Source organism: Carassius gibelio, chromosome B3, assembly GCF_023724105.1.
Source record: "Carassius gibelio isolate Cgi1373 ecotype wild population from Czech Republic chromosome B3, carGib1.2-hapl.c, whole genome shotgun sequence".
In the NCBI taxonomy this organism is placed as follows: Eukaryota; Metazoa; Chordata; class Actinopteri; order Cypriniformes; family Cyprinidae; genus Carassius; species Carassius gibelio.
This window is the reverse complement of record NC_068398.1, coordinates 13,921,960-13,945,195: the sequence shown is the minus strand read 5'-3', so window position 1 is coordinate 13,945,195 and position 23,236 is coordinate 13,921,960. Positions and strand designations below refer to the sequence as shown.

Below are 23,236 nucleotides of genomic sequence, written 5' to 3'. Positions count from 1 at the left end.
AGGCCGAACTTGATTTAAGGAGCTTTGATTAGAGGTATTGTCACCAGGCTTATGGCACTGCTGGCTTGTCTTTAGGCCATCTGTTGTCTCTATGATGAAAGACTACAGCCAAGTAGTTGAAAGGGTGCTCAGAAGCCTACTTTCTACCTTCACTAGCCACGCATGGGTGTGTTCAGCATTAGAGAGATCCAAGGCTTAATAACAATAATGAATTCATAATAATGATGGAATTATAGTTACTGCCATTTTATGGCACAAAGAAATGTGCACATAAAACAAATATAATCACTGCATAATCACTTTAAGAGATAAGCTCCTACTAACTATTGAACTAAAATGAACGGCTTGTTCTAGTGCTTTAACTCCTTAGACAAAGAGGTATATGGGTTTGGTCCTTCAGGGCAGCTGGCATTTACAAAAGTATGTTTGCACGTTCTACAGAGCATTTTTTATTACGAATGTGTGCTGATTTTGTTCTTTTAATATCAATTGCTAAGAACATTAAGCCCATTAAGCCATGTTAAGCATTTTCATTATAATGGTTTTCTAAGTAGAAAACATTTATGTAAAAATCTCGTCTTGCTACTTGGATTAGAGTGCCATTGTCTTTAGTAGTGGATAGGACTGGGCGATGTGGCCAAAAATATTATCACAATATATATCAGCTATACTCTAGAGGGACTTGGCTGTTGTTATTGATTCTATTTGGAAGTCTACCGGAAGTTAAGTCAGGGCCACAAAAGCACACATGCGCAGTAACGTTTGTTTATGTTGTTGACGTTGAAACCGTCTATAGAGAATTATCACAATAAATGTCAAATCTTTCTTTCAAGTTTAAAGCCAGATTTTTGTTCCAAGTTAAATTTGTAGAAATCAGACCATCAACAAATACCTATAAATAAAAAATAATAATTGCCTAGTTTCTGCATGTTCTAATGAGTGATTTTGTTTCAAATCAAGAAACGGGTTTCGGTTGCCTGATTAATAATAATAATAATAATAATAATCACCTTTTGTCTCTTAGAAATGCATATTTGATAGAAGAATGAGTTAGGATGCAGTAGTTAATTTTTGTTCATTATCAAAATCAGTAACATCTGTAAAAATTATATGGTTAAATTGATTCTGATCAAGTTTTTATTTATACATTTTTTAATTAAGCATTGGTCTCCCATAGTAGCATACATTTAAATCATGATAAACACAGTTAAAAACACGCATGTAGCTCAATACCATGGTAAAAATATAACTGTTTTCAGGTAGCCTATTTGTATGAAAAACAGTAGTCTAAAAACATTCAGTATAAATGCACATGCTATAGCTTCATAACAAACACATACTACAATTATATACCATTTCTCCTGTAATAAAATACAGTGTGAATATCCCAAATTTCTGCCACAATACCATGGTGAAGCTAGTGTTACTACAGTAAATCCATGGTAAATGATGGCGATGTGTAGATTGAAAAGCCTTCTGACTGTCTCGTTGCACACAGTGTTTCTTCATTTTGGCTTTAAACTAGTTTAAATCACAGATTCATTTGTGTTTATCGCTGAATTCAAGCGCTTCACACCGGATCTCACAGAGCTGTTTAAAGTTTGTGCGACCGAGAAAAACCAATCTGCTCTAATAAGCTTGTCCCACATGGCAGTTTGAACTTCGATCCGAGTGGATAAACAGTCCGTGTGGCATGATTCAAATGAGTGATTATTATCGTTAGCAAATTATTGCCCCGCCCTAGTGGATAATGTTTATGGCAAGAACCAAGTCTTCTGCTGGTCGTTGTTTTAGAACATAAAAATGTTAAAAAAAAAAGCTTTCTGAACCTGCAAAGACAGCAACGCAACTGAAACAAGTTCAAGGCACAGATACGTAGTACAGACATCATTAAAATAGTCCATGTGACATCAGTTATTCATCAGATATTTTATGAAGCTACAGGAATAGTTTTTGCACATTGTGGAACTTTAATGAACGCGCATCAAAGACTGACATGGAAGACAAGAAAGGAAGAGAAGAAATTGTTGTATAAAGTCATTATTATTGTTTTCTTTGCACACAAAAAGTATTATCATAGCTTGATGTCCATACTAATTTTCTGGACCTTGACTGTGGTAGTTCTGTTGCTGTCTATGCAAGGTCAGAAAGCACTCGGATTTCATCAAAAATGTCTTAATTTGTGTTCTGAAGATGAATGAAGGTCTTGCGTGTTTGGAACGACATAGGGGTGATGTAATTCATGACAGAATTAAAATTTTTGGGTGAACTATCCCTTTAAGCCACATTAAGCATATGGAATGTCCCCATAATTCCAATCTGGAATGATTGTAGAACTCCTTGACCAAAAGGAGGAAAATTGCTTTGTTCCAGTCATATAGGATACTCCAGTCCAGCTTTGCAAGGCAAAAACTGACAAGCAACTCTTGATGCTTTGGCTACTTTTGTAACTAATTTAGTTGGTTGAGAAGAAATACATGAACTAATTGGATCAATACATGTCTCAAATTAAATCACTTAATTCAAGCAAACCGCTGACATGTTATATACTGAATATCAGCATGGCTGCTACTACTAGTCTACAGCTGTGCCTATATGCAGAATAACAGCACTGTGTGTGTGTGTGTGTGAGATATTAAACAGCAATTCATCTACACATGTTGCTAACAGTAGCATTGTTACTGTAATACATGGCCTTACCTGTTGGTATGAGGAGTCCTCGGGTCGAAAATCACTGCTGGTTTGTTCAAATTGCAGATTAAAGTGAGGCAGTCTGTGAAGAAGGTTAACCCACCAGGGAGGAGAGTAATTCACAACGGCTGCCATAATCTTTATGACAATAACACTCCGAGCCGAGAGAAACTAAAGCAGGAGGTTTAAAACTTCTGTCAGTGCTTAAACAATATCATTAGAGACTATAAAGTCACACATAAAGCTGCTCTTCCCTGGAAAAAGCACATCTATCGTCCTTCATCCGTGGTGATATGGAGCTAAAATAGACTAACAAGCGCATACAAGTCCCTTGGAGAGAAACCGAAAGCTAATTGTTAAGTAAAACGAGGGGTTTAATTATTCAACGTGGATCGGTAAAGAGCTAATTATTTAAACCGCTTCAGAAGTGTCCAGTAGTATAAAACAGGACTTCGGCTTTCCTATGCCCACCGTCTGGCTGGCAAACACGAGAAAAGCGTGTATTACAAGCTCCTACTTCCCCTCTTCAGACTGTCTATTGTTTGGATAGCTACATTAAAACTACACGCATGCACACAATAAAACCTGAGATATGCGAGCATTCAGAGCTGAATCCTTTCGAGAGCCAAGCCTCAGTCCCCAGGCTGCTCTCAGCGCCAGCCAGTTATAAGATGTATCTCCCTTGCTTTATGTGTCAGTCATTGGCCGAGATTAGTGCCAAGCGTTTGTCTGCGGCTCCGTCATTCCCACGGTGGAACTCCTCCGTCCTTTTGTCCTTATTAGTCCTAAATGACCGGGGAAGGTATTTGTGAAGTCGTGATGTCCGTGTGTGGGTTAGTGGACGCTACGCGACTCCTCCCCGTCGACAAAACTCGGTGAGCTGAACTCTAATGCAGTGTGTGTGAGTTAGTGAGTGAAGCAATATTCAAGCGACGAGCCCGGTGCCACCGAAACAAACTCACGCTGAGATAGTGGAGTCTTATCAGGCCACGACACAACTGTTGAGAATGCTGACATCTAGTGCTCAGACACACTACTACACATACGACACAACTATTGCGTATGTATTCATTAATATAAATGGTCTTTTTGAAAATGGTCTTTTTTTTTTTTTTTACACATATTCCTTACATTTTTATTAAAGGTAGCATGATTTAAAATATGATTTATGACAACTGGAAAATGTATCACTTAATAACATATAAATGTAATGTATGAGAATTACATTATTTATTAAATTAAATAAAAATGAAATCAAATGAGTTGTATTTATTTTATAGGTAAAAATGTGATGATTTTTCATATTAGGCACAATGTTTTGGGGTAACATAGAATTCTATGGCTTAAAATGATTGATATTGTTACATAGTTGTTCATAAAAATATAACGTTAATTTATTAAATTTATTAAAAAATCAAATCAAATCAAATGTACTGTTTTTTTTAGGTTGAAATGTAAACATACTCCATTGAAGTATGAAGTTTTTTACACCTTTTAAACACTTTTAAATTAATTTTCAGATTGAATTGAGACTTTAAAAACACAATTTACTAGGCTAAAACAAATTAAGTAGATGGAAAAAATTACACTGATACAACATTATGTTGAAAGCATTTTTGGGGAATTAAAAATGAATGCCCACTTTTCAGCCAAGCCGAATTTTTTCACAAAATTCAACTAGATTTTGGCTTTAAAGAAAGACCTGTGTATTTTTTTATCAAATTGAACCTGAGCCCCTTAATGCATGTGGTCAGGTAGAAACTACAGCAAACATTCACTTTAACCAAGAGCTTAAGGAATTCAAACCTAAGCAAGTTTGGGTTTGCTGGTTTGTTACCCATTCAAGGTACTATAAATGATTATCTAAATTCTGTCTGTATGTCTGCAAGATAGTCAACACACTTTCTCAAAACAAGTCTTAATGAAACTCAAAACTGTGTGGTGCTTTCTGCTATTACGCTGAATAGAACATGCAATTCACCAAATAATGAATATACATAAAGATAAATGCCAGGATGGAGAAACATATAAATCAACTGAGAACATATAAACTATTTTATATACATCTCTTAAATTTGGCAGGATAAATACTGTCTCACAAAACTGCTTAACTTACTTTGTGAAAGAACTTACACATTGGCATAATTTTAGAGCCATAACCAAAAACTGGTTCCTGTCTAGACTAGCAGATTTCGTAATGAACAACATGCCTTTTCAGTTTCATTCCACCGGCATTGGCATTAATACATTTGCATGAGCTAACATGTGTAAGTCATTTTGATGTTTGGCATTTAAGCTTCACAGAGCTAATATGGTAATCAGTCAGCAATATGCTGAGCAGTTCACACCTTACTGGAAATGTTAATGCAACATGAATAGGAATAAAAAGTATTTAGGTCTCAAGGAATGATATTTTAATGAATCAGTGAATACATGAGAATATATATATATATATATATATATATATATATATATATATATATATATATATATATATATATATATATATATATAAAATCATGTATTCACTGATGAATTCATATATCATAAACTTTTCTTGATCAGATAATTTTTTTTTTATTATTTCTTTTTACATAGAATTTGATCTCGATACTTTATAGCTAATAAACACTTCATGACTATTATTTTCAGTTCCCCAAACTAAAAATTGGACAAGTCCAGGATGTGTTGTTTTGACTTCAACAGAAAATTATTTTGGCTAAAAGAGGAACAGTGGAAAGTGATCAGGGGGTTTCATAGACAAAACATTTTTCTTCCCCTCATGCATGGTCATTATTCTCTCGGCAAAACATATCATAAAAAATATAACATGCGAGTTTAGTATGTTTTTGTTGATGTTGTTGTTGTTGTTGTTGTAATGTCTTGTAAGTTATATTAACCAACAGATCACATCTCTGAGTGAATTACCTTCTAGAAAACATTCTAACCATATAAAATCAGTCTTTAATGTAATATAAAGACGCGTTTGTCCTCAAAGAGCCTGTTGAACCTGAGGCTCCACCCCCTGTCACACGTGTCTCCACATCACTACAACTTTCAGGAGAGGGACATTCCTGCTGCTCTTTTCTGCAGGAAATCACATGGAAGTGCCATGATCGCACTCACATGACATCTCAACTATGGCAGCGGATATCAATGAAGGTAAGGAATAGAAATTAAAGGTATTTAAGCTAAATATTTTACGGTTTCAGATTATGTTTTTCCGTGGGATTCATTTATGTAACTTTTGTGCTGGCGTTGGTCTGCGAATTCCTTTTCTCGACTTCTGAAAGTTCTAAACCTTCTCTGATGGTGTTTTAAAATATCTCGAGTGACCACTAGACTCACTTTAATAACTTGACGCACTTTACGTTCTCGTGTAGCTAAATGTTTATTATTAGTTGCTGCTTCACTGGTTTCACCTGTTTAGTGACTACAGGCTAACGTTACCTGTTAATTCAGGTTTTCCAGACTGACACCTCACATATGGTTAAAGTTTTAAATAGGATATGTCCATAATATATATATGCTATACATATTCTAAATATTTAAAATCTCTGACACCATTTTAACGATTTGTGAAGGGGTTGCGTAGAGTAGAATGGTAAATTATATTGATTATTCATGCAGTCAGTTGCATCCATGCTTATAGGTTGAATGTTGTCATTTTTCATAGTCTGATTTAAACCAATCAAATAATTTCCCCTGCGAATATTTACATTTTGTCCGAAGCCATTGGATGCGAAGTTACAAAAGCCAATCCATTTCCAAACAGCTCTGGAATTTTCAGATGTATTTCTATTAAATTATTTAATTTACTATATGCTTGCGATGGCATTTGTGTTTAATGTTATTTTTATTAAGTTATGTTGTGTTTGCATTGTTTTTGTCTAACAAGAACTTACTGAACTCTTCAATGTAAAATACAAAGGTATTATGCAACTACAATATTCTGACAGTGGTGAAGCAATCGGCTTATAAAAAAAAGATTAATTCAGTGTGTTCACTTGTAACACAGTTGAAATGCTCCCAGTCACCCATTCCAAGTCAATCATTTTGTTATGTCAGCATAAGCTCTTATTGTCTTTTAGGATCTGTCCCTTTGTACTATCGTGAAGTACATCAAGCCATCTGCTCCAGAACTGATGAACGAGTGCCCATCAGTGTATTCCAGAGAGTTCTCAGCAGAACATCTCTCTCCATCACCGTTCAAAACCAGGTGAGACTTGCACTAAGATTACGTGTCATTATTGGCTAGAAAGACTGTAGCTGATAGTTAGCTCAATTACGTCTCACAAGCTTTGTTTAATGGCATTATGTGTGGCTAGATGTGGAAATGTTATGGTTTTGTTGGGTTTTCTTGTGGAACTTATTCTACAAAGGCTGAAAGGTATCTCATCTGCATTTTAGATAGCCGAACATGTAAACAGTGGTGATGGATTCATAAGTAAAGTCTCGCTGTATAAAGGCTTGGCTCTAATTGCTCTTGCACAACAAGGAAAACCACCTAGTACCAAACTGCTGGAGAATTTCATACAAGGTAAGCATAAGCATATCTGTTCCTCAGCTGACTGTGATAAATGTGTAGCACCATCAAATGTCATTTTAAGTCAGTAACCCCAGTTAAGTCTTTTGTTTACGTCCTGTGATGTTAAATTGCTCTTACATCCTGTCCCAAATGAATTGCATTCCAGCGGCATTTCAGTGTCACCATCTGTTTGCAGTGATTTGAAGAGCGGAGCTTAATACGTGAAGATTTTTTATGACTTTTTTTTTTTTTTTTTTTTTTACATCTTTAAGAGAAAAATGTGCATTTTAGAATCCTAAAGTGTTCTCACCCTGTTTTATACAGTATGCATGTATTATTTACATTCCTCAGGTCTATGATTTTGTTGGACAGGTTGTGCGATGGTGTATTTGAGTGTTTTTCTTCACATATGATTCATATAAAAGATTCATATCAAAGCTCTGAAGAGTTAGTTTTTCTTCAATACAGGCCTCTTGTGTTATTTCAGGTGTTGCCAGTAGGACAGTTGACCGTGCACTTTAAAAGTGACGTTTCCTGTTTTTTCCTCTAAGCAAGACCAAGTATCCCACAAACTGCATGCCAAGTGCATATCTCTCTTAGGAATGACCAAATTTTTAGCATTCCACCAAACAAAAGCAAAGGTCCTGTGTTCAATCTGCTGAGGCAAAGTTTTGCTGGGTCAAGTAGTTTTTTCCCATTTTCAGTTTTAAATTGTAAACACAGACCACAGAAATTCAGAGAAAAACACAGCTCAACATTTTATTGTTTTTATCTTGTTCTTTGTCATTCCTTGTGACTTCTCTGTAATTCTGTTATTTATTTGCTGTCATGAAACTCTCATTGAACAGAGATGGAAAGAAAAAAGCAATCTTCTTCATCTAATTTAAAATAATTAAGGTGAGACACTGCAGGCAAAAACACAGTTTTTTCAAGCTCCTGTCAATTTTGAGATTTTTGGGCTTTTTTGTTATTCATAAAGTGCTTTTTCAAACAAGTGGAAGGAAAACATCCGAAAGACACTGTTAAGTGTTTCTTTTATAGCACTTTATCTATTTGTGTCAATAGATTTACATTACAATACATATTTTTAAAGGCTGTTTTCTCAAAATGAGTTTTTTCCTTCAACACTGATACTGTGATCACCCACACATAATGTTTGGTCAGTCACCTCTGAGTGTCGCACCTCTTGAAATACATTAAAGTCACCATTATATGTCACGTTTAAAGAGTTCCCGAAGCCTCAGCTGGGAGAGCCGAAGGAGCTTCAGAGTCTGAAGATGCAGACGGTTCAGGAGAGTCCTTTGATCTTGTCTTTGACTCTGGGAGAGCTGTTGAAGAAGGACACCATCAAAGTTCAGCTCATTCCCGAGAAGAAGGGGCTATTTCTTAAACACGTGGAGTATCAGGTCACCAGTGAGGTGAGTGACTTTAGAGGCGGCATTAAACTTCATCCCAAAAGTACAAATTTGCTAATAATTCACCCACACTCAAGTTATTCAAGATGTAAAGGAGTTTGTTTCTTCACAGAAACAATTTGGAGTAATTTAGCAAACTTAAACTTGCTCACTAATGGATCCTCTGCAGTGAATTGGTGCCATCTGAATGAGAGTCAAAACAGCTGAAAAAGACATGACAATAATCCACAACTAATGCATCAAGTTTTTATCTTCAAACCATTGCTTCTGGCAAAATATGAGTCCAATATCTATAAAACTGCTTTTTCCAGTGAAAAACTCTTGTTTTCAACAAAATATAATCGGGCTGATTTGGGGCCGATTTTTTCCCCCCCTTCCGACAATCCTAGCTATGTCCCAATTATCTTGATGGTTCTACAGATTATCTTATCAGATGGCCTCTTGGTGTGAGGTGTGTTAAGAGTGTCCGAACCTGATCGGTAGAACGTCGGAGCCGCCCGATCGCGAAACATAAATATTCAACATGTTTAATATTTATGATCAAAAATCCTGATGTGTGGGGGGAACCCCAAAGACAAACGCGTGCACGCTCTGGAAATTATCATGTGAAACGAAACAATATCAAATCAGAAAGCGAGATGATGGAAGACGGAAACAGTCATGGCGCAGCACAAAGTAAAATTGATGTGGACCGCAGAGGTGGGGGATCAGCTTGTTGATATGTGGCAACAGCACGAATGTTAATGTTTAAACACTATCATTGCAATTTCTTTCTGCATATCGTCCGCCATGCTTATTCTGAAGTCTCGCGAGATTTTGCGAGATTTCCTGTGTTCACAGTCGAGACTCTGGTTGAAAGTCTGCTCGTGTGTGGTGTGCTGTCTTTGTCACATCATTGCACACCACACACTATAGGAGCAAAATGGTTAAATCTAGGATTTTTTATCCTCCTGTTTGTGGTCTATCACATTTTGAAAATCTTATAATATGTATAAATCTTTTTGTGTGTACCCACCCAGCATTAGTTGAGTCATTGTTGCTGTGTCATGGTGCACAAACAAAAAGTACTTCTCTCCATACGTAGCTGTTAAATGGCTCACTTTAGCTTTAGTGTCTGTCTCAAATGATTAACTCACATGTAGACAGCTCAAGATAAATGTCACAACCCTCTACATTACGAGTAAATAACTCGCATATGCTGTCTATCGTTAGCCACTGGCTAATCAATTCTTATTTTTTACTCACAAGTGTGTCTTAGAGGCTATTATAAGTTAAGCACAGGCATATTTTCACTCGCTGAAGACTCTTACTGAGCACTTCAGAGATTCACTCTATGTCAAGCGATCTGTACTTTTTCAGTTCATCTCAATGGATGTGCAGCGTACCTGTAATTGATGCATCGTAAACCTTAGTGTGATGGTGCATGTCTCGCCGTCACTGTTTCTCACACATGTAAAGAGAGAGTTTTACATACCACGCTGAATTGTGGCACTACATGTAGACTATATTCTTTGTTGCATTTTCCTGTCAAAATAACGGCGTTCATTTAGAATTATTCAGCTTTTAAGAACAAGCAGAAGATATTCCGGTGTTCTGTCGATTTTGTCCTACCCTGTCAGACTTTGCTACCTCCAGTTAAAACAGATGGTGCTACAATTCGACAATGAAAAATGCTATCTGTAAAGTTATGGTTTATTAACGCCTACGCCTACCCCAACCCTAAAACTACCTTTACAGTAATCCAAATACAGTAATTATGTGTAATACTCGTGGTTGTAGCTAGAAGGGATACAGCTACAGGTAATCAACAATAAATAATTCGATTTTGTTTTATTAAAGTCTACACCTACACCAACCCTAAACCTACCCTTACAGTAAAGAAGATGCATTAAATATTGTTGTTCGGCATGAAAAAAAGGATTCAGTATTGATGTGCGCAGGCGCAATAAACCCTGGTAGAAAAATCTGATGGATAGGAAAAAATGTCAGGACCATTGACTGTTTGACATCTCATTGACTGGTGCTCATCTATTACTGTCCCTGTTTTGAATTCAGAAGATCAGTTTGAGCGAGCGCAGACAATGTGATTAATATTCATGAACCCAGCAGCTCGTCAAACCGTAGTGCACCGTATATTGTTAGTATAGTAGTAGAAATAGTAGTAGTATTATCTTTTGATAATAATAATTACTATTATCTATTACTATTATTATTATTATTTATTTTATTTTTTTTAAGTACCAGTGAGTTTGGTTCATATTTTGAGGAATTGTTTTCCTTTATCAGTTGTGATAAAATAGCTTGACTTTGCAAAGTATGAGAGGGTTAAAACTGTATTTGGCACAAAAATATTAATTTAAAAGCAATAGTACAAAAAAAAAAAACTCTTCAGTGCAAAATTGGACCAAAAAGACACTCGAGTTGCTGCTGAGTCATGCATCAGTCACTGTTGTAATATTTAAACATATCACTGATAGTTTATCTACTATGTGCCCTTTTTGCAGCGTTTTACAGTATCCGTCTATCGGAGATACAGTGATTTTGACGTCTTCCATGAGCTCCTGCTTCAGAGGTACGCTTACAGAGTCGTGCCGGAGCTTCCTCCCAAAAGGGCATTGAAAGGAGGTAAGAAGTTGAATTATTTATTCACTGTAAAATCTCAGCATGTGAAAGAATTGTAATCAAACCTGTAGATTATAGTCTTGTGCATTTCCCATTTAGACTGTGGTGTGACATTCAGTGCTTTTTGGGAATGCACCAGACAAGCAATCATAACCCTGCCAAGGCTAAAAAAAGTAAACTTCTGTTTTTCTGCAGACTTCAGCAACTCGTACTTCCATAGTAACTGAGTACCAGAAAGTTCCTTGCTGTGTTTTATTAATGTAAGGACTGTTTTGTTGTTTCTGGGAAAGTTTAATCTTTTCTCTGTTCTTTGGCCCCGCTGCAGTCCTGACCTCCATGTCAGAGCGAGAGTTCATTGAAGGGCGGAGAAGAGCTCTGGACAGGTTTCTGAATCTTGTGGCACGCCACCCTGTTTTTTCCGAGGATGAGCTTGTGAAAACATTCCTCACCTTCAGTGGCTCGGTGTGGATTTTTTGCTAACCCTGAACTTGATTTGAATTTTCTAGATAAATGGGATTGCATTTTTATTATATTTGTTCTTAATGGACATTCCAGATTTCAATATTTATACCCCACAGGATGTCCAAACTAAGCTTAGAGATGCGTGCAAAAAATTGGGTGATGAGTTCATGACATGCAAATATGCAACGCAGGCCAAGGTTTGATTCAGTTTTATTTTACTTCACATGTTAAATATATGTTTATGTTTGAATGTCATAATATTCTCTTTTATTGCAGTAATTGGTAATTAATACTGCTTGTCTGTATTGTGATTTTTCACACAGGATTACCTCCCAGCAGATATCCAGAGTCAGTTTTCATCCAGCAGAGAGCTCATCAAAAATATCCATAGCAGTCTTCAAAAGTTACGGGACCGGGCAGAGAGGATGGCCGAGCGCTCGAGGGAGAACGCCACAGATCTGCTGATGTTTGGGAAGGAGCTCAGGTACCACCTCATCCTGAGGGCTGTTTCTCAATCTTTGTGGTATCTCATAAACCAGTGGCTCTTAACAACCTGGGATCTGAGGTCATCTAAGTATGAATAGAACGTAGAAAAAGTTTTGAATGTTTAAAATATAAAGGCAGCTGTAGATTTTTAACTATAAAATATTACGCTTGTGCTAACAAGTTTTTTTCTATCCCCAGTACTGTTAGATATATAAATAATTTATGTGATTAAAATCATGTTGTAAATAATTTATATTAATTTTAGTTATATATAAAAGTTTTTTTTTTCTTTACTTTAACACATCATTTTATCTACCCACAAGCACTGGGACTTAAATAATGCTATTATTCACATTTATTTATACATATTTCAGTTTCAATACTCTGATTTTCCCCCTTAACTACCCACATCACTCCTTGCAGCAAAATAAATAAATCTTAAATGAAAGTCTATCAATCAACCTTTATTTTTTGATGGTGATTATTTGTCTGTACATGATCTCTTATGTACAATGGTACAGTACAGTAACATTCACTGTTTGAGTAGGTGGAAAATACCAGACTTTTTCAGTGGTTTATGACTACCTGCCATAGATTTCAGCTTTCGGTCTCTCTCCGCTCCAGTTCTTTGGGGTCAGACGAGTCACCTGTGCCTATCCTGGCATCCTGCAAGAGTCCTTGGGCTACTCTGAGACGCTCGGTCAAAGGGCTTTCTGTTGAGTTCTCACTTCTGTCTGAGAAAGCTGCCCAGCAGGTACTGTGCCGCCCACACATACCACGTGAACTGCTACAGAGGAATTTCATTTATTTATTTAATACAGGGCAGAAGAGAGGAGGATTATGTGGTGGAAAAACTTAATCTGTTCCTGGACTTGCTGCAGTCGTACAGGGTGAGTATTAATGTGCTTTAAAAGGGTCATATCATGCAATTTAAAATTTTTCCTTTCCTTGTAATGCGTTTTGTCTTGTCGTGCCGGGACACACGACATCACAGTATGGTAAGGGGCATAACATTTCCGTCACACACTTGAGGTATTCGGCCAATCACAACACACTGGATTGCTGGCCAATCACAGCACGCCTCGCTTTTCAGAACAATGAGCTTTGTAAAAGACTATGCGTTTTAGAAAGGCAGGGCTTGGAAGAGAAACGATAATGTACATTATGTGGAAAGTAATGTTTTTTGATTCTTAAACCACATAAACAAATTGCATTACACTAAATACACTAAATAATGTTCTTTGTAGCCACAGCTGAAACTTTTTCTTTGTATTTTTGCTAGTGGTGGGTCGTTATCGGCGTTAACGTGCTGAGTTAATGCGAGACTCTTATCGGGTGATAAGGGTGCCGTTAATCTATTCTCAAAGTTGGGTTGGGAGCTGGGTCTAAACTAAGCAAGCTATGATGACTTTCACCTTGATATTTTATATAACACACTGGCTGAGGCCAGCCTAAAAAGATGCTCAGGACAGTTGACGGGCCACTGCTGCGCATCATCACGAAAGCTTATCTTTTTCACATGTTTTTAAGTCTTACCGCTTGTGGATTTAAACATTAAAGCATCCAAACACAAGACGCGGAAAAGCTGAACAGAGTAGCTGGTTACTCGCGTGCTGTGTTCGGTGCGGAGAGAGAGAGAGAGAGAGAGACGTGTATCACAGACAGCGACACTGAACCGAGCTCTCTTCTGCGAAGTTCTCCTCGAAGTCCCTCCTGCACCTGAACGAACAAATACAAAATCGCAGTTTGAACAAACAAAAATGTGTATTATATTGGATGCGTTCATGGTCTCTTAAAGGGACCGCGCCTAATTTAGCTACTGGCTGCTGTAATGTTAATCCAAGAAAATTAAAATGAAAATCACTCGCTGCTCTTGACTGAATTACTTTGTAGTTTTAACAGTCAAACCAAAAATTATTCCGACACCAGATATATTTTTTGATATATTTAACAAAACTGTAATAATGTGACAAATGTTGAAGGTGTCTGAATAAATGTAGGTTTGATTGTATATTTCATTTTTACATTGAAGACTATCCAGTGCTTTTTTACATTTAATTATTTAGTTTCTGTACCTTGACACCTACAAACTTGAAAAAAACTTAAACATTGTGTAAATAGCACAAATAAAAAAAAACGAACATACAAATTAAACAATTTCAAACAGGGCCCACTGGTACAACCTTCACCGGGTCCCCACACAGGCGCGTTCGCTCCTGGAACGCAACTGGAATCCGTTAACACGGGTGCATGGCTGCACTGCAGACGGAGTACGTGTGAAACAGGCGTATGGTTGTTCGCACCTTGTGCAATGTGGAATTAGTTTACAGCTTTTTCAAGCAGTTTGTGATGCATTTTGGAAACAGGAGATGAACATTTCTAATGCACCATCTAGCTTGATAAACCCCTTCTCAAAGACTTACTGTTTGTCAATTTTATTTGGGTAACACACATATTCTGAATGCCGTCGGCAGAATTCGAATGAGCCATTTTAATCTAGATTAATCTAGATTAATTTCAGATCACAGTGAGATTAATCTAGATTAAAAAATTTTATCTATGCCCACCTCTAATTTTTGCCCATTTAGAGGAAATAAATTGAAACTTTTGAACTTTTTAGGGCTGTTAAGATAATGCAGTAATATTCCACAGAATTAATGTTTTTATTGTACTTTTGGTCAAATAAATACAGCATTAATAAGACACTTCATCACCTTGAGATACTTTTTTTTTTTTTTTTGACATTGTTTCAGAAGTCTTGGAATATAGCAAACAAGTTGTAATTTAGCTGTTTTCATCCACTGTTTATCTAGAGAGGACTAGGGAGACTTGTGTTGCAAGCTTAATTAAAACCATGTGTTACCACATGAGCACCAAAGCTCAAAGTGCATGTAAGTTACCACTCAGCCATGGCACAACATTTTTTGAGTGTGTATGTTTTGTGTCATACAGGACTTGTGTGAACGACATGAGAAAGGGGTCTTGCACGAACACCACCGCGTGCTGCAGAAGTACGGTGTCATGAAAAGACAAATGCTGAGTGCCACGGTGCAGCCAAAAGAACAGGTTTCTGTCGAACAGCTGGAGTCCCGCATCGTCCAGGTCAGACCACACACAGACACACACACACACACGCACACACACACACACACACACACACAGAGCTACAGCAGAATCACCAGAGGGGAAATGTGGGGACCAGTAGCTTGAGGGGCGCTGATAAATCCTTTTAATTTAGTTGGTGAAATTGAACTGAAGGGCTTGAAACCAAAGCCCTTGAGCAACACTTGTATCCTCTAAATCCCTCTGGGGATTCCACAGGCATCTGAACTAAGATCTCTGCCTCTTTGGAGAGGTAGTAGTAGCTCTCTCTCTTTTTTTATTTTTTAATCTTATCTTGTTTATGCCTGGGTTTTCAAACTGGGGTCTAGAGAGGCTGTTAAAGGCTGCTATTTAACTTATATTTTTCAGAATTGGATTATATTGGTAATACACTACTATGTGGTCTGAGTAAGATTTGTATTTCTTATTTTAATTAAGAAATGAACACTTATAGGGCCAGATTTATTTTCAGCTTGTGTCAGCGCAAACCCTCATTTGGCGTTAAAAAACCTACTGTCAGGATTTCCTAAAGACACGCAGTGGGAAATTAGCACTGAAAAGGAGTGGACCGTTTATTATTTTTGCGACTATTGAATATGCATTTGCAGGAGTTTCCCTTTCGAACAGTACATTTGTGGGAGGAGAGTATTTAAATGAATCACACAGCGTGGTTCACACTCGTCAGTTTACTGATATTTGCTGCATTATTTAATGCAAAGAAAAGCATATCTTAAAGCAGACAGTGTTCTGCGCTTCTCTTGGTAGATTGTGCTGGTCATTAAGGAAATTAAATGTTGCAGCTGTGTTTTTTAATGTGGCCATTTTCAGTAAATCACCCTCAGAATTTTCCCTCATCATCGGCGCTTGTATGAAATCGTGCTCTCACGCTAATTTACCCTGTTAAGTAAATCTCCCTTATTCAGCAAGGATGAAGTACATTGATCAAAAGTGACAGGAAAGACATTTATATTGTTAAAAAGCTTCCGATTTCAAATTAAGGCTGTTCTTTTAAACTTTCTGTTCATCAAAATGCATTACTGTTTCTCACAAAAATATTAAGGAAGGATCATGTGAGACTGATGACTGGAGTACCAATCACAGGAAGGAAATGAGATTAAACATAGTTATTTAAAAAAAAAAAAAATTAATAATATTCCACAATATTACTTTTTTTTACTACATTTCTGATTCAACCTAGGTGAGAAAAAGAGATGTCTTTCAAAAAATTATTTTTATTTATTATTAATTATTAATTAATGCCACTAATGTACATTCATTGCATCACACGCACTGAGGATATTTTATAAGCCACCCAAAAAATTCCTAGCAACCCATTTCATTTGGTTAAGTCTATAAACGTTATACACTGACCAGACTTTCATTAATGCATTTAATTGATCATTTGAGCAGCCAGTTTGCATGTTCATTTTACCTTCTCATTTAACAATTTGATTGATCAATTTCATTTAGTCATAAATCAACATAAAGGCCCTGGCCATCTGGAGGACAAGAGAAACCCTCCCTCATTCTTAAGTGATATTGATGCAATGCCAAATCATGTGAGGCACATACAATCTCTGTCTAACCTTCAACAAGCATATCACGATCCAGTGGTTTTTAACTGCTGGGTGGCTCATTGTGATAATGATGATGATAATGATGATGAAGGTTAGGGTGGGAAGATGTGACCGCGCCGTAACCTCACTATGATCTCTGACTCAACGGCAGCAAGAAAACGCCATCCAGGCCATGGAGCTGCGCAACTACTTCTCCCTGTTCTGCCTGCACCAGGAGAGCCAGCTCATATTCACATACCTGCCCATCACGTCTCACATCCTGGGGGCATTTGTGAACTCACAGGTGCTGGGACATAAAGAGGCAAGCTTATCTTTTAATCCATCTCTGTGTCAAAGCTATTCATTTTGATTCGTGCCAAAGTTAGTTCGTATTATTTTGATTCAAACAAAGCCTTGTAATATTTGCTGTTGTGCCTTGTTTTGCTCTGCTCTAGATGGGCGAGGTGTGGCAGGATCTTCATTCCAAGCTTAAAAGTCTTTTTGGGGACGGGAACGGACAGTCTCCACCCCTCAGCCCAAAATAGCCTCCCCTCTGTGTTCTCAGAATCGAACGAACCCTGGCCTGTTTTGAATAGCAGGATCTATTCGGGAGTTATGGGGAACTGCTTGTGTGTGAATGTGTTGTGTGGCAGTTCCTAAAATCTGTCTGGTGAAAAGGGCCCTTAATTTCCTACAGTTTGAACTAACTGACGCCTAAAATAAACACCTTATGATGTAGAGAATAAGTTGAGGAAATGCAGCAAGATGCTACAACACTGTATTAATGTTTAATCTACACGTGTGCAAAGCTGATGTTGTTGTTTTAAAATGTTGCATTGTTGCAAAACCGTGTAACTCATGAAAGATAACCTTTCTACTGTTTTAGTGCAATATAGAGAACTGAACTGAGAAGCTAATAGCCAGCAGCAAGCCAGAGCGGTGGTCAGTTGAATATTCTTAGCAAACACAGGAAATGTGCAGAAATGATGTTATTAGTTGCGGAGGCAACATATTCTTCCTTGTTTGTGGTTTCAACTGACAGATTTTTCTGTCCGATTGTCTATTGTCGATTCTTTAGACTCGTACTCTTTGTGCTTGCAGCTTTTTCACATTTTATCTTTATTTGTAGGAACCATTCAAAAGTGTGGAGTTAGAAACAATGAATACTTTTATTCAGCAAGAGCACAGTGAATTCAGCTGAAGTAACATTTAAAGTGTTACAAAAGAATACCATTTCAAATGAAAGCTGTTCTTTTGGTACTCACTGTTCATCAAAATATCCTGGAAAATATTAATCCGCACAATTGTGTCCAACAATGACAAGGAATGTTTCTTGAGCAGGAAAACTTTCAGTCTTGCAGAGAATTACTGTGAGGTATTCAAACTCTTGAACAGTAGTGTATACAAGCGAACACTTTCAAACTACACTAGTCACCATTTAAAGTGGATCAAAACCCTTCATCAAAGTTGTCCTAAAGCCCCTGTTGAAAAAAAAAAAAAAAAAAAAAAAAAACAGCCTATGCCGGTTAGGTATATATTGAAGCTGGGTTTGAGCTGGTTTAAGATGGTCCTTAGCTGGTCATGTGGACCAGCTCAAACCATTCCAGCTCCAAAACATACCTTACCGGCATATGCTGGGTTTTATCAACAGGGACCGAAAGCCAAAATGCATTCTTTTCTTCGGACAACGTTGATTTAACTTCAAATGTTTTTTTTATCCACTTCAAATGTTGACCACTAGGTGTCTAACAGTTCTGAAAATCGTGAAAGGGTTTTTTAGTTTGTTTTGTTAGTTGTTAAGCCTGAGCCTGGCTTCTGAGTCTTAAGTAGTAACTTCAATGAGGCATAAACTAGTTATTATTAGCTGATCTATCTGCTTCAGACCTGTTTTCATGCAATAAGTCTTGAAGGTCTAAAATTCTCACATTGCTAGTAAGCTATCATGTAAACTATACTTCAAAATATGTGTCTGAAGAAAATACGATGTACTTTCAATTCACCATAAAGCTGTATAGATGCTATTGATCGATAGTGCATGCATCATGCATATTATTGTCTTAATTGTTAAACATTCTAGAAACCCCTTTAGGAAAAAGCGCTTTACAGATGAACTTGTATTTAACTGAATTTAGCAGAGCTTATTATTATCAATTGTACATGTTTGAACAAGGTAAAGCATTAAAGAAATGCAAAAAAGTTGTTGTTCTCCAATATGTATTCAATCCTGCCACCTACAGGCACAGAGGGCAAATGGTTTGAGAATTAGGTTACATTCATTCTGTACTACTTGCAGTTGTTTATTTCCACTATAACAGACAGACATTAGATAGATGGATACTTTGTTGTATACTGCACTTTCCATTATTTTATTTAGTAGATGAATATTAAAGATCTTGGTAAAAAGAAAGGTATGATTTTTGTTGTACTCTACTGAACAACCATTGTAGGAATGATGAACAAAGAAAGTGGAAAAAACAAAACATCAGAAAACAGAAGACGTGTGAATTTAACCTAAATATAAATGGAACACCAAAACTAAAATATAACGCTATTTTCCCAGGCAAAAAAAGAAGGGTGCTTTAACAAAATGCGGTACATTTATTACATTAAACTACAGCATTTTTACAGTACATCTCAGGATTTCACATAGTATCCAGGAAGGCATGTAGTTGGATAATTTCCACTGATACAGTGGCAAAGTTCATCAGTGGTATCCAAACCCCAATCACACATCCTCCACTTCCTCCAGTTTCTGCTCCACTATCACATCGTGACCGTGGAATTTAAAATATCCCAAGAACTTCTTTTTCTGAAGCATCAGTGGGAACCACAGGACATCATCTGCCCACATCTGGCCGAAAGGTATTTTATCGGTGTCAAACCACTGCGGCCTCATCTCTGAAAGAGAAAACAAACCGCTTCAGTGGCACGTTATTGGACCTTGCGTCTCAGTATGTGTCTCTCAAACTGGATCATTAAGTGATGTGGCGCTGTATTACCGTCTGATTCGGTTGGCTCTCCTTTATAGGCGTCAGCTCTAAAAACGTGGACATCCAGCAGTTCTGTTTCCCCAATAAACTCAAATTTGATATTGCCAATCTTGTGGAGGGTGTCGACGGTGAGGCCACTTTCCTCTAGCAGCTCCCTGTCACATAAAATGGCATTTCTTTTAGCTGGGAAACCAATCAAACGGGGAAGATTGAACAAGGCCAAACGCTGACACCATTGTTAAGTTCTACAGACAAGTAAATAATATAAAACATTCTCAGCATTACAAGGTTCAAACCGTTTAACTTTGATCTGTAGCTTCAATAAAGTGAAAAAAGACACTGTAAGAAAATACTTTTTTAAAGGGAAACAGTACTGTCCATTTGTGTAAGAAATATTTTATATATATATATATATATATATATATATATATATATATATATATATAGCTGAAAAAAATGCTATGATTCTGGTTTTGCATTGTAAGACAATTATATTAACTAAAATGTGTCCAAATGTCCAATTTTCTTGTCCCTGGGAATGTTTTACAGCACACTCAAAAACCCTGTAAAAACTGCAAAAAAAACATAGCCTCCAAGAGCAAAAACATAAAATTACTAAATATTTGTTAAACACAGTTTTATTTAATCACGTTCTCATTTATTTTACTGTTGTTAACGTTGTAGAAAAAACAGTTACAGTCAGTTTGACCTGCAAACTTCCTAATAATTATTAATTATAATATGAATATAGGCTCACAAAAAATAAAAATTGAGATTTAAATTATTTTCTGACCACTAAATTAGAAACGTCCCCTTTTCCCATTTCAGAAATGGTCTCCATATATGAACAAGCTATTGTTGTTAACTAAAAAAAAAAAAAAAAAGTTTTTTTAAATATTACAAAATTAAAGCTAGTTTAACGGGTATTGCTATTGTTTATTTTAAACTAAAGTACAAAGATGACTAAATAAATGAAAACTAATACATATTTTAATAAACCGAAAAACTGACAAAATAATTAAAATGACTAACTAAAATGAAATTAAAATCTAATTCAAAATATTAACCAAAACTATAATTGAAACTAAAATAACACTTTCTCCTTCTTTTTTTTTTTTTGGCAACAGTAAGTCCCGTGTATGGTCTTGTTATAATAACATCACATGTGCGGAAGGCTGTTTGGGGCTCACCGTCTGGCCGCCTGCTCTATGGTCTCTCCTGGCTGGACTTTCCCTCCAAACCCATTCCACTCAGTGTTGCCAACTTAGCGGATTTGTCGCTAGATTTAGCGACTTTTCAAACCCCCATAGCGACTTTTTTCCAAAAAAGCGACTAGCGACAAATCTAGCGACTTTTTTTTGACAGACCTTATTTATTCTCTGAGACTCTCCAGTACTGCCGAACGAGCACAAGCGCTCGCGCGCTCTCTCTCTCTCTCTCTCCCCCCCCCCCCCCCCCCACAGGCAGCGCGCGCACACGCATCTCTATCTGCCCTGTTCAGCGAGCAGAGAGGAGCAGCACTTTCAGTTAAAAAAAGATATTCTGTTGCTTCAAACTCTATTTTACATACAAGTACAGTCGAAATCACAGTTCAACCATTGTCTTAATCTTATGTGTATGTTATTTCATAGTCGTGAATAGGATTTTAGTGCACAGATTAACATCTTTGAGAGCTGGTATGTAGTCTTAATGGACCGCGTTTCAGTCATTATAATATTAATTCCGTTGTCTGACAACAGAAACATTAAAATATAATAATAAAAAACGTTTTATTGAGAATTTTTGCAGCATTAAAATGCAGTACATGAGCACAGAAAGGGCGAGATAATATGACGCACCTACGTCATGAATATGGTAATTACCATATGACGTCATCTAGCGACATTTAGCGACTTTTCAGGCAGGGTTTAGCTACTTTCCATTGAAAGAAGTTGGCAACACTGATTCCACTTGCCCGCTCCAAAGCCTCTTTTCTTCATTCCCAACAACACCCGTCCGGGCTGCACCACCAGCACCAGGGTCAACAGTTTATTAGTCAACATCACCTTAAACATAAAATAAAGCGTTTTTAATGGTTAGTAGACTATTAGACTTCCTTTAAAATGCTCACCTAAATCATACGAAGAGTATGATATTTTGACTTTTATTTACACGGTTTACACTTTTATTTATCAGCATTCAATATATGAATATTATTATTATTTTACAGCTATGCACATCAAGCAACAACTATTAACAGATCGGATAATTAAATTATGACTGAACTGTTCACTTCACAGACAGTTCAATCCAAACGATTTACTTACTTCGTCCAAAGTAATAAGCAGAGACAAAAAGATATATAACTTATATATATAATCACATAAACAGTATAAAAATCCGATACGTCAATAATATGCAGATATTTGCGTCTCAGCTGAATGACTCGGTCTTGTTCCCGCGTGTTGCTCGCGGTCAGATGATCACATGGAGGCTTCAGATTGACAACAGTGAATTCACTCATAATAGTGATTGACATCTTATTCAGATTGTGATTTATCCAAATGCAACACATGATCTACAGATCTGCGAAAACATATTACAGGTTGACTCCACCTACCTACGTTGTGTGCAACAGTGAAATATTGTCGATGGGAAAAGCGACTCATTTCAGTGAATCGGTTCTTTTGAACATAACAAAACGAATTTAACCTCCATTCAGTTACAGAAACAGACCAAAAAAAATTTTGTTTTGGCCAAACTGTAAATATATTTCAAGTGCATTGTAACATTTCTGCTATACGACTACTAAAGGCTATTATTCCTCATTTCGCCACATGTAAATCATTGAAAAGATCCGACTCAAAAGAACGAGTCCTCCTGATGAGTGTGCAACAGTCAAATATTCTCGACTGATACTGAAAGCATTGCAATCATTAGATACAGTGCATAACAGTGAGATGATCACCAACTGATAAATGCATTTCATCTAAATAAGTAACAACATCCAAAAGACATATAAAGCACGATAATGCATAACCCATTGATTTAAAATGCGCGCATCTACTGTTTGACAGTATAAGGACACCATAGACGCACATGTGTCTCCTTGTTTTCCTGTACTTACGTTCTAAAAGTATCTTTCCAGATCACTTGTTTGTAAACGATGTGGAAAGGACGAACAGGTCGTTCTTTCACGTGGTGCATGCAGTCAGGTTGCAGTCCAGAGAGTCAACTCAACAGGAGAAAGTAAATGAGCTGCTGCTGAATTATGAATCACCAAATTTAACATCATATAATATCTATGCATCTTAGGGTACATGCACTACATCTAAAACGTTTTGTTTCGTTTTTTTTTTTTTTCGAAAGAAAATAATCGATTTTATTTAGCAGAGATATATTCAA

General features: G+C 36.8%; 3 protein-coding genes across 3 annotated transcripts in view; 1 reads left to right on the top strand and 2 right to left on the bottom strand.

The window, feature by feature from the left end:
- Window positions 1–3,731, bottom strand: part of LOC127952438 (protein tweety homolog 3-like) — a 59,088-nt gene extending 55,357 nt beyond the window's left edge. Inside the window, exon 1 of the mRNA XM_052550882.1 lies at window positions 2,701–3,731. Within this exon, the coding sequence (XP_052406842.1) occupies window positions 2,701–2,826 (126 nt within the window). The 5' untranslated portion in view covers window positions 2,827–3,731. The remainder of the gene's footprint in view (window positions 1–2,700) is intronic.
- A 1,954-nt stretch (window positions 3,732–5,685) lies between these two features.
- Window positions 5,686–19,061, top strand: snx8a (sorting nexin 8a). Its single transcript, XM_052552714.1, has 13 exons — window positions 5,686–5,853; window positions 6,783–6,910; window positions 7,102–7,231; window positions 8,447–8,637; window positions 11,139–11,259; window positions 11,582–11,718; window positions 11,835–11,915; window positions 12,042–12,202; window positions 12,829–12,958; window positions 13,026–13,094; window positions 15,157–15,306; window positions 17,035–17,184; window positions 17,318–19,061. The coding sequence occupies exons 1-13, from the start codon at window positions 5,832–5,834 to the stop codon at window positions 17,405–17,407; spliced, it is 1,560 nt and encodes a 519-aa protein (XP_052408674.1). The 5' UTR covers window positions 5,686–5,831; the 3' UTR covers window positions 17,408–19,061.
- Window positions 19,062–19,437: 376 nt separating this feature from the next.
- On the bottom strand, window positions 19,438–22,363 carry nudt1 (nudix (nucleoside diphosphate linked moiety X)-type motif 1). Its single transcript, XM_052552715.1, has 5 exons — window positions 22,159–22,363; window positions 21,804–21,897; window positions 21,043–21,103; window positions 19,862–20,007; window positions 19,438–19,760 (listed from the first exon to the last, which is right to left on the bottom strand). The coding sequence occupies exons 2-5, from the start codon at window positions 21,892–21,894 to the stop codon at window positions 19,588–19,590; spliced, it is 471 nt and encodes a 156-aa protein (XP_052408675.1). The 5' UTR covers window positions 21,895–21,897; window positions 22,159–22,363; the 3' UTR covers window positions 19,438–19,587.
- Window positions 22,364–23,236: the final 873 nt, after the last annotated feature.

What these genes read in the sequence shown, in the direction of transcription:
- snx8a (XM_052552714.1), top strand. Translation starts at nt 5,832, where the DNA reads ATGGCAGCGGATATCAATGAAG. An exon ending in GGCAGCGGATATCAATGAAG is followed by an intron (nt 5,854 to 6,782) that starts GTAAGGAATAGA and finishes ATTGTCTTTTAG; the next exon opens with GATCTGTCCCTTTGTACTAT. An exon ending in TGGAGTCCCGCATCGTCCAG is followed by an intron (nt 15,307 to 17,034) that starts GTCAGACCACAC and finishes ACTCAACGGCAG; the next exon opens with CAAGAAAACGCCATCCAGGC.
- nudt1 (XM_052552715.1), bottom strand. Translation starts at nt 21,894, where the DNA reads ATGTTGACTAATAAACTGTTGACCCTGGTGCTGGTGGTGCAGCCCGGA. An exon ending in AAGAGGCTTTGGAGCGGGCA is followed by an intron (nt 21,104 to 21,803) that starts AGTGGAATCAGT and finishes TTGGCAACACTG; the next exon opens with AGTGGAATGGGTTTGGAGGG. An exon ending in ATAGAGCAGGCGGCCAGACG is followed by an intron (nt 20,008 to 21,042) that starts GTGAGCCCCAAA and finishes TTTATGTGACAG; the next exon opens with GGAGCTGCTAGAGGAAAGTG.